Source organism: Morus notabilis, unplaced genomic scaffold (genome assembly GCF_000414095.1).
Source record: "Morus notabilis unplaced genomic scaffold, ASM41409v2 Scaffold416, whole genome shotgun sequence".
NCBI lineage: Eukaryota > Viridiplantae > Streptophyta > Magnoliopsida > Rosales > Moraceae > Morus > Morus notabilis.
Window position 1 is genome coordinate 189,194 of NW_010368049.1, and position 11,773 is coordinate 200,966.

Here is an 11,773-nt window from a genome sequence, read left to right on the forward strand (position 1 = left end):
TTCGGTCGACCGGATTGTAGGCTGACCGGTCCAGTCGACCGGTGTGCACACTGCCGGTTGACCGGTAGTGTTGCACTGCTCTGTCACCGGTCGACCGGTTGACACGGGGTTTGACCCTGATTGGCCTGAAATTGCTGTTTTGACCCCTGTTTTCGAGGAGGACCCAAATTAGCTTCATTTGGGGACTTGAGATAAATGGATTAGCATTGTTAATCCTTGATTTGAGATTGAAAACTCTTGGAATGATAATTTGAAACATGAAAATGGATTATGGCACACTAATAGGAAATCTTGGTTGGAAATTGAGATTTGGATTGCTTTAGGAATGAAAGTTAATCCTAAAGTGTTCTCTTGCATCAATGATTGATGAGGATTCAGACTGAAGGGGCTTGAAGAAGCGGAAGCCGGAAACGGCAACGCTAGTCCCAGGTTTGATCGGGCGAGGTAGGATTTCTATCCCTTTTCCTTGTGAGCCTGTTTTCAAAAAGGATTTCGTCCTTGAAAATGTTTTAAAGAAAGGGATTGGTTTGTGAAAGAAAAACGTTTTGAAAACCATGGCTTGTTTAGTTTATGGAAATCCCTGGCTTGTCCTGTCCATGGAATCCATAACTTGTTTAGTCATGGAACCTCATGGCTTGTCCAGTCATGGGACCCACGGCTTGAGTAGTTCGTGGGGTCGTATTAACGATTTCAAAATGTTAATGAATGATTTCTTAAGCAAAGAGATCTTGTGAACTGGTAATAGAGTCTATTGCTGTAAGCCTAGATAGGATGCGGAGAGTGCATCCTCGGGGGTAGAACCCGAAACTCGGTCCGGGTAGGCGAGGTACTTGGTCAGGTAAGTAATTTGTACTAATTACTTGCTGAAGCCTGTAATATGGAGATTTTACATTTATTTCCTTTGAGAAAAAGGAAGTGAGGTTCTGGTTGTTTGTTGAAACTGAATGTCTATTCTTTTACGTACCCATTTATTCATTTACTTGCACTTTATCTATTTATTTATTTTACATCCTTGCAAATTATATCCTACTGGGCCTTTCGCTCACGTTTTATGTTTCAAATGTATTAAACCCCTCCCAAGAGACTCTAGGAGCGGTGCGGGGTAGCGGAAGATTGCTACTATTGGATCAAGAGAGGATTGAGTTCATCCTCTTGAATAAATGTAAGGAATTGAGAATTCTATGAACTTATGTAATATTTGGATTTACTAGACTGTGGTTGATGTCTGTTGTAATAATTATTTACATGAGCATGTTTGTACGATACTGTATGTCCTGTGGGATAGAGCCTTGTGTGTCAGAGGCTCCGGGATTCTGTAAGTTATTTATATTTTTAATGCAGTTAAGTGTGGGGCCCGGTTAGGAATTTGCTTTATTAATTCCTAATCGAGCTCCACGTCACCCACCCTGTTTGGGGGACGTGACACTATTTTATTTATAACATCATTAATTCACTTTTTTCTTTCATTATTGTATTTTTTTTTTAATTTCATTTTTTTTCTTTTTTGAGTTTGATAATTCAGGTTGAGGTCAATAATTTGGTTCCATCTAGCTCTGAGTTGGAGGCACCATATATGGTTGTTTTCGATGGAGCTTTGGAAGAGTATCCACCCATTAGTCAACTCGATTTAAACGAAGCAAACATGAATGATGAAAACAACAGTGATCGTAGTTTCGAAGTTCAGGAGACACCATAACTAAATCGGGTTCAAAGTGATAGAATTAAAAAAGTTGAAAACACACAGAAGGAAATGAGTGCTAAATTAGAAAAGTTGTTTACCATGGTCGAGAAAATTCATAGTGTGATAGTGGTAAAACAGAGTGTACCATTTGCAAACCATAAGGCAGATACACAGTCTGTGGACAGTTTAGATCGCATTCTATTGCAACAATGGATACGTAAATGTTGTTGGATATGGCTAAACAACACCGTAAAAAGAATAATCAAAACCAGGTTTGGTAACATATATTTCAATTGTTATAATGATTTTTGTTTAAGCAATAAGAACTTGATATTTAATTGAATTTGATGTTTTCTACAGGTGTAAGTGTCTGAAAGTACTATCAATAATGACAATGAGACAAAGAAAAGGAATGATCTGGTATACATGTTAGAGTGTCAAAAATTTTAATTCATTATGATATTTAATGGTTGTCATTATAATAATGTACTTGAAAGTTACCATTACAAAATGTTTTTCCAGGATTTTTCACTCGTTAATCCTATGGAAACGATAATTGTGAACACAACTACAATTCCCAATATCAAAGAAGTGACCAAAGAGGTAAGTCCTTACACTAAAATATTATTTTTTTTTTCCTTTTTTCATTACGAGTCGATGAATCATGACAGCCTCTTTTGTCGGCATATGAAGCAGCTATCGGACATTTCTGGATTAATGTCGTCCAACTGACGGATGTACCTCTCGCAATCAGAAATTGTATAAGCCCTAGCGCTAGCTTCAAAAGCACTTACAATCCCAGTACCTTCAAAATATGTTTTAGGTTACCACGCAAGTATAAGAAACAACCCTTATCATCGGTCATTAATCCAGTGTCTGTTACAGCATTTGTTAAAACACAAAATCCATCAAAATAATGATAATATCATTAAAAAAATGTAGATAACAATAGTTGGAATAATATAAATTGTCTAATAAAAAATAAAAAATAAAGAATATAGTTTATGCCAGGATTGGTAGACTAGTCCAAAACAAAGTAATAAGATGACAGTTCTAAGTGGGATTCATCAGGCAATCCCCTAATAGCATCTAAAGACAATCCCTGTGCCCTCCATGCCTTGTTATAACTAACATATTTACCTTATGCTTCTGACGCATGTGGTCAATAATGTCTCCAGGGATAGTCCTATCTCCATTTTTTTTTTTTTTTTTCCAGAAAATCTATCATTCATGCAGCTACTAATTATTAGACTAATTGCAGGACGATGATCCGATTAAACAATCTCTAATGTACAAGAATGCTCGCGGACATATTTACGGACTTTCCACAAGTACCCTCCTCTCAACCTAGAAGTCCTGAAGTACCAATCACACTTATCCTCCTTGCAATGAACGACTAATGCTGTGCCATTTGATTTCTTTATTTTGAATTCGAAATCGTTCTTCAACGCGATCATATGCAATGCCTTTTGCAATTCAAACTTGGATTTGAAAGCTGCATTATCGTTTATATCATAAGTATCTGGCATTTTTGTTACATCGACATGGTCAATTACAAATCATCGTCGTTCATGTGCTTCTCACGATCATTCATGTCATCAACATCATCCAAAAATTCTGCCAATACATTGTCAACTTCCAACTATTGGTTGCCGATCCCATCAGTTTAAACGTCAAAAACCTATATTAAAAAAAACAATACCAATGAAATCACGTATCATTATATATACAAAACAATAAAAAGATGCGACAATATATCTACAAAACAATAACAAGAGTAGTAATATACGTAAACGCAAATTAAAAGGGAAAAGCAAAAAAAATCTGACACTCTCAAAACTCAATAACCTCTCAAAAACTATTGCAGGGAGCCAAAGTAATTAAAAAAACGTTAAAAGCTAGATGAAATAGGGGGTAATAATTTAAATTTTCAGATCTAAATGAATTTTTTTTTTTTTTTTTTTTTTTTTTTTTTCTGGAAGAGAAAAATATAGCAGTTCGTTATAAACAAAAAATGCCCAATAAAATAAATAGAAGGGCATTTTTGGGGTGTCAAAAAAATACAATTTTAAAAAAAGGCCTTATATGTGATATTTGTAAAAGTAAGCCACATTTTAATTCAACTCTTAAAAAAGGGTCACGTCTGGTAATTTTTACCCAAAATTAATACTCCTCATTTATTATATATTTCTATAACGTCATTCACTTTACATTAATTAAAAACCAAAAACTAATTGACCTAAAAATTTGAATTAGAACTGCATTTGGGGAGGATCATGGGTGGAAGTCGATACTCTTTATACGCATATATACAAACAGGCTAGCTCATTCTAGGAGAGCTCAACCGAACCTAAATTAAATATTATCATTTATTTTAAACGGCTAGCTCTTATTTAATTTTTATTTTTTATTTTTTTGTTTTATATAAGATGGAATTGAACCAACTTCTCTAAATCTCTCTCCACCCGAACTTTTAATACCATTAAACCAAGAGGTCTTAGGCAGCTTTAATTTAGTTTTAGTTAAGTCTACTCCCCTAATCCTTTAATGCTCTATTACATTTGCTTCGCGTGGATATCAATGGCTTTTCTTTTATTTTAAACCAACTAATTCCTTTTCTTTTCTTTTTTCATTAAGTACAATACACTTGAAAAAAAAAAAAAAAACTACTACTGATAACGAACATTATATATTTTACAGGTAGACACTGCGAAATGATCTATAATCTATTGCGAGCTCTACCTCTTCCTGTTTTTCCACTCATCAACATTATTTTGAGAGTTTTTCGAGTTCTCAAGTTTATATTTACTTCTTAATTCTTTCTTGCCAATTTATCAATCATTATTATTTGAGTTTCATAATAGCTATTTTATATATATCCTTGTTATTTTTTGTGTTGTATTGAGTAATTATTTGGTTTCCAAACCTAATAAATAATGAATAGTTTGATTCATTCATAAAAAAGAGCTCTTGAAAAATTTCTCGCATGAATAACTCAAGAATAAACCTATCTAAATGAATCAGTAAATAGTGAAATTGCAGTAGAAAAGCCCAAAGTAAATTATGTTACAAAAAAGTTGATCATGTGATGGTTGATGTGGAGGAACAACAAAATATTAGAGATTAAATAGATTAGTCATATTGTCTGTTGATTTTAAATTATTAGATGAACTCAAACGTAGATATTCAATTAATGCATTTGCATTTCAAAAGGCAAGAAAAATAAATTTCAACACGTTAAGCTGGAAAATGAGACAAATACCATTTAAAAGTGCATAGGTAAAGATTTCTTCCCTTAACTACTCTTGATTAATAACCTTTTTATCAAATAACTATACTAGTAAAAGGATATTAATAAAGAATAAAGGGTAAAAATCTAAACCTATACACTTTTAAAAGTAAATTGTGCAATTTTCTCATATATAAATTTTAAAAAAAATCCCTGTTTAAGATGTTTGCTTAAGGCCCTAAGTATACTTGAGCCGACACTGGTTAATCTATTAACTCTTGAATACACAAGAGTGATTTTCAGTTATACATGAACATCACTACATCATTTGATCAGACAAGACAACAAAGTAAACACACACTTAAATTAGTAACACTAGTATAGCAAGCTAGAGGTATGCGTTAAAACCTTAAAGTGCGCGACCACAAAGAGAAATACAGAACTCTTCGTACTCCGAATCAGATGGTTAAAAAATTAATCCAATGACAAAAACATTGTTTCAGTGGATTAAAGTTTCTAGGAAACTGAACATGAATTAAAGTTTATTTCAAACCATTTCTTTTCCAGATATTTCAAAGGCCCTGAACTTCTTGTTGATTTACAAGATTACGATTACTCATTAGATATCTGGAGCTGTAGTTGTATGTTTGCTGGAATGGTGAGCAATTCTTTAAGCATCATTTTGCATTTTCAATTGTCATTTTGAGTGTTCATTCTAGCAATCTGAAGGTCTCAACCTCTGTTTGTTCTACTTCTTTCTATTTGTGTTCAGCCTAAATTTTATCCTCGCAATATGGTCTTTATCCATTTCATGACGGGTCCTTTCTGAATGGTATGCATCAATTTTCTTCTGTAAAATTATTAGTAATATATATTAGGTTGTTTTCTTGACCTTGTTGATGAAAATTCAAAACTTATGAGACGTTTAGTTCATGGGTTCAGAATTATAATTCATGATTCTGATTTTTAAAATTCAATTTTTTTTGAGAGAAAAACACTGTAGAGAATCAAGAACCATATTTCAGAACTAGAGACAAACCCTTGAAACAAACATCCCATTAATATTCAGGATATCTAAATAATTACATATTTGAATAATATAAAAATTTATTTTGTTGTTCTTGAAATAAAATTGACTGCCTAATTATACCAAGTTCTATCTTTCTTCGCATGTTATAGAGAAACAAAGACTAATGGAGTTTGAGGAAGCACTATTCCTAGTAAGCTCAACTATTTTATTAAATTTTTAAAAAAAATCCCTGTTTAAGATGTTTGCTTAAGGCCCTAAGTATACTTGAGCCGACACTGGTTAATCTATTAACTCTTGAATACACAAGAGTGATTTTCAGTTATACATGAACATCACTACATCATTTGATCAGACAAGACAACAAAGTAAACACACACTTAAATTAGTAACACTAGTATAGCAAGCTAGAGGTATGCGTTAAAACCTTAAAGTGCGCGACCACAAAGAGAAATACAGAACTCTTCGTACTCCGAATCAGATGGTTAAAAAATTAATCCAATGACAAAAACATTGTTTCAGTGGATTAAAGTTTCTAGGAAACTGAACATGAATTAAAGTTTATTTCAAACCATTTCTTTTCCAGATATTTCAAAGGCCCTGAACTTCTTGTTGATTTACAAGATTACGATTACTCATTAGATATCTGGAGCTGTAGTTGTATGTTTGCTGGAATGGTGAGCAATTCTTTAAGCATCATTTTGCATTTTCAATTGTCATTTTGAGTGTTCATTCTAGCAATCTGAATGTCTCAACCTCTGTTTGTTCTACTTCTTTCTATTTGTGTTCAGCCTAAATTTTATCCTCGCAATATGGTCTTTATCCATTTCATGACGGGTCCTTTCTGAATGGTATGCATCAATTTTCTTCTGTAAAATTATTAGTAATATATATTAGGTTGTTTTCTTGACCTTGTTGATGAAAATTCAAAACTTATGAGACGTTTAGTTCATGGGTTCAGAATTATAATTCATGATTCTGATTTTTAAAATTCAATTTTTTTTGAGAGAAAAACACTGTAGAGAATCAAGAACCATATTTCAGAACTAGAGACAAACCCTTGAAACAAACATCCCATTAATATTCAAGATATCTAAATAATTACATATTTGAATAATATACAAATTTATTATGTTGTTCTTGAAATAAAATTGACTGCCTAATTATACCAAGTTCCATCTTTCTTTGCATGTTATAGAGAAACAAAGACTAATGGAGTTTGAGGAAGCACTATTCCTAGTAAGCTCAACTATTTTATTAAATTAGAGAATATAAGGTTCGAAAATTTTAGAGAAACTGTTGAATACAAGTTTAAATATTATTATTATTTCAATTTTATCTTGTACTTTTTTTATATAAATTTGATATCTAGTTATCTTGGACATATGTTTGATGCATTCGTCACATTTTTTTCATTTTTTGCAAATAACTTTTGACGATGGTTTTTCAAAAATCATCGTCAAAAGTCACGTTAACATAAGATGACGTTTTTAGACAGTTTTAACGACATTTTTAAACCGTCATCAAGGTCATGTTGGCATAAAATGACGTTTTGAAAATAGTTTTAGCGACGTTTTTAAACAGTCATTAAATATAATGCACATTTAACAACTGTCAAATAGACGACCATCGTCTGATCTTTTGACAACAGTTTTAAAGCGTGTGTTTGTACTAGTGTTCAGTCGAATAAATAGCATGTTGTTTCCATTATAAATTTTTCTTATAACGTAAAATGTAAATTCTTGTGTCTTTTGTTATGATAGAATACGACATGAGTTTGGTGCCGAGAAAGAAAGAAAAAAAAAAAGGGAGGGGACTACCACGTGTATTGAAAAGCCTACTGTCTTTTATCCAATTAGGCGACTTATCGTCATATCTATTTTTTCGTCAACTATTATAACATATTCCAAAAGAAATGCAGCTAGAAATATTTTACTCCCCTGATCTTTTTTTTTTTTTCAAAACAAACTGTTATATATATATATATATGTATATATGTATATATATACATGTAAAGTCGTGTATACTTTATACATTTTATCCACATATGCATCTTCATTTATGTATATATATATATATATATAATTATTTATAAAAACTTATTTTCAATGTTACGTTTATTTTACCAAAAAAAAGAGAGAAAAAGAAGCATTTGGTCCTACTTTGCTAGTTCTAATCTAACCAAATTCGTGATTTAAGATAGTATTTTTGAAACGTATCACATTGTCTTTGGGTCATAAAACTCAGACCCATAAGAAGCTGTAAATTCATAGAGAGTTGGATCAGTGTAACTTCCTGATAATTCATATCTGTGATGAAACATACTTATTTGCAACTTATGTATAATAATTCCCATCACAATTCACATATTCTGATGTTTTATTACATGATGTATTTTCCAACAAATTTGTTTTTCTTGCATTCTTACTTTTCCTTTTTTGCAAGTGTCATGATTGTTCAATTCAAAAGTAAATTCCAGAAGTTATCTAGAAACTAAACTAACCTGTATTTTTTTTTTTCCACAACATGTGTCTCTCCCAAAGTTTTTTTGAGTTTTTCATTATGTGTTTTTATTTATTTTTTAAATATTTATATATATATATTTTTATAATAGATGTTCTTTATTTTGTTGTTGTTGAAGAAACACATTTTTCGTAATAAATTTTTTTTTTTCAAAATTGTACATCAAAGGGTTGATGCGAAATCTCACAATCCATATGAGCTCATTATCTATTTTCGATGTGCTTTAATATACATTTTTTCTTTCCTCATCTGCTCTTATTGATACATGTCTTACTCTATGCATATGACACATCACATGTGATTTAATGTGACTATGTACTTATTAATATGTGATTTAATGTGAGTCCCAAACGAGTATAGATTAATAGTTTATTGAAAGCCATATTAATATGTGATTTGAACTACTAGCCATATTAATTATTTGCTATAAAAATTACATCAAATTCGTGCTTTTCTTGAAAGCCAAACTCAAAATTCAAGAGGTAATATAACACATCACCAATTACTCAATATATGGACATTTATTTGAAACATCAAATCATTCCTTGTACATATATGGTAATAAGATTGCTAGCAAAACGAACATATAATACTACCATTACATACTTGGCGATTTGAACTTATTTATAGGACAACAACGATCCATCTTAGTAGCATCATTATTTTATAAGTAATCTTAAAGTGATAAGTGAAACCCAATGTAGTCCAACCAATAGCCGACACTTCCTTTAAATCCAACAATTAAGCCATTTTGGATTGGGAGCTTAAAATGTGTGCCGCTTGTAACTCCATATGGTCCATAAGTTTCTTTGTTGGTCTTGAATGTTAAAGAGCGTACTACTGTATACCCGCTCACTTTACCAGTGTACCCGCTCACTTCAACTATATACTCACTTGGAAAGTCTAAGGAAATCTAGATCAAAATATAAATAAAAAAATTAAATTAGTATTATATATATGTACATGGAGAGTATTTATAAGTAAATGATTTCATATTAACAGCTCATTACTAATATATATATTAACAGATCCTTATCTCGAAAATATAAGCTCATATTAAAGAATGCTTTCACAAAGACACATATATAGAGTAATACCGGAAAGAAATTTTATAGCTAAAAGATGAAGAAATGAATGAAAAACTAACCTTCACTTGTGTGAAGCCTTTAATAAAGCTGGCATGTTTCTTTGCTTCAAATGGCGTACCATTCACATCGTAGGTCACTTGAATACTCCCGATAGCAGTTTCATTATTATATTCAAAATTGATTTCTCTTATTCCGGTGTATGCGCCGTCATCAAAAGCCACACCATTAGAGCCAGTCACTTTGGCTCCCCATGTTCCTACAACTATCGTCTGACTTTTCCCACTTCGTTGATTGTTTTTAGCTTCCTATAAAATGTTTTCCAAATGGCAATAATTAATTTTAAACTTTCGATGATACATGCATATATGTGTATTTATATTTAACAAGTAAATCTACACACATCAAACCAAAAACGTTCTTCATTAGAAAATCTAGATAATGGCGCATGAGAAATAATAAAATTTTTCTAATCTTACATCTTGGTTTTTTAACTTGATTTTCTCTTTTCAGTGACTGAACATTTAACAGATAAGTAATGACAAATAAAAAATGATAAAAATAAAAGAGAAACACCAAATAGGAAATTCGTTTTTTTTTCCTTCATAGCATAGTTTGTTTTACCTACTAATAGGTATTCTACGTACACTGACTTTTTAACAACAATATTTTCTTTTTGTCAATTCTCGACCATATTTTTCTTAATTTGATATGTTAAAAATATTATTATAAAAAATTTAAGTAATCCGAATTTTACTATAAGAGATATGATATATTCTCTAGTAACACCTTTGTTTTGGATAATTTTAAACAGTTAGTAAAGAATCTAGCATATGCCTTAGACCGATACTGAGGTTACAAAATAGTTTTATACGTGTGTATTCTAACACATCAAAATACCACATATAAAAGAATCATCGACAAATATATAGTTGTTGAATAGTTATAATACAATGCCTATCGATTTGTTTAAAAAAAATGTGCCTTTTCAAAAGCAATATATATATATATATATATATTTATATGTGTGTGTGTGGGGCCTCACCATCCCATTGAGATTAAGGAGGTCTTCAGAAACTCCAATGGCAGCCTCGATTATGCTGATCGGTTTCTGATCGAGACCATTTGACAAGGACCACTTGCGGGTGTTGGCAGAGGAGATAGAGAAGAGGAGGACAAGGAAGGAGAGGGAGAGAAAGGAAGACGAAGCCATCAGCATGAAAATATTTGAAAACTAGTTTACGTAAATGGTATATTTGGATGTGGAGAAAACTTATTTGTTTACTCGGCTATATATAGAGATGTAACTGCTACCCTTATTTGAAATTTCGTGCTTGTTTAGGGACAATGAAAGAAATTCACACGATTCACGTGATAATAATAGTGTCAGAGATGTAAAGGTCTTAGTTAGTTGGAGTGCCACGTGGAATCAGATTTTAACGAACGCGTGTATTTTAGGCAATTATTTAGAACATCTGTAAATGTTTGTAATAAAAGCAAAACGAATATGCCGATTCGAGAGCACACAAGCAAGATTTTAATGAACACGTGTATTTTATGTAGTTGGGACATGTTTTTCTTGGGAGCTTTTTTTAATCCATCTACCATCTATCGTTCCGTGAATTACTCCATAAACACATAACCTCTAGACCCACCACTCTCTCGTGTGTAAGGTGATATATATATATATATATATATATATATATATATATGATAATATTATATGTTTTAGTATATATGATAATATTATATATTCTGGTAAGTTTTTCTATTTATAAATTAGATTATATTACGTTTTCTAATATTCAATTTCAATTATTGTCCGAGAGTTTTCCTCCTTTTCAACTTGGCCCAAGGACTCTCTCTCTCTCTGAATTCCTTCTTTTGTTTCTGAGACAAGTATATTGTGTTTGTTGGATATTTGTTGATTTACAATTCAAAAAAAAAAAAAAAAAAGAACAAAACAAAACAAAGAAGAAGAAGAAGAAGAAGAAGAAAAAGAAGAGAAAAAATCAATAGATTTGGACTTTCTGCCGTTGTTTCTTTCCTGATAAAATAAATGAATAATCTTCTAGCTTCGACTGTTCAAGAGTATTTAGAGGCTGACGTGATTTAACTCGAGTCAAAACTAATAGTCTGGACAATATACAGATCTTTTTTGGTTGGATTGTAGCATATGGATTAGTCTCTATGCCCTTCCTTAGGATCCAGACAAAATAACTGAAAGC

At 31.6% G+C, this 11,773-nt stretch overlaps 1 protein-coding gene across 1 annotated transcript; it reads right to left on the minus strand.

Moving 5' to 3' along the window:
- Positions 1 to 8,962: 8,962 nt before the first annotated feature.
- Positions 8,963 to 10,800, minus strand: LOC112094660 (galactose-specific lectin-like). Its single transcript, XM_024176139.1, has 3 exons — positions 10,591 to 10,800; positions 9,608 to 9,853; positions 8,963 to 9,373 (listed from the first exon to the last, which is right to left on the minus strand). Exons 1-3 carry the CDS (start codon positions 10,762 to 10,764, stop codon positions 9,137 to 9,139), a joined length of 657 nt encoding a protein of 218 aa, XP_024031907.1. The 5' UTR covers positions 10,765 to 10,800; the 3' UTR covers positions 8,963 to 9,136.
- Positions 10,801 to 11,773: the final 973 nt, after the last annotated feature.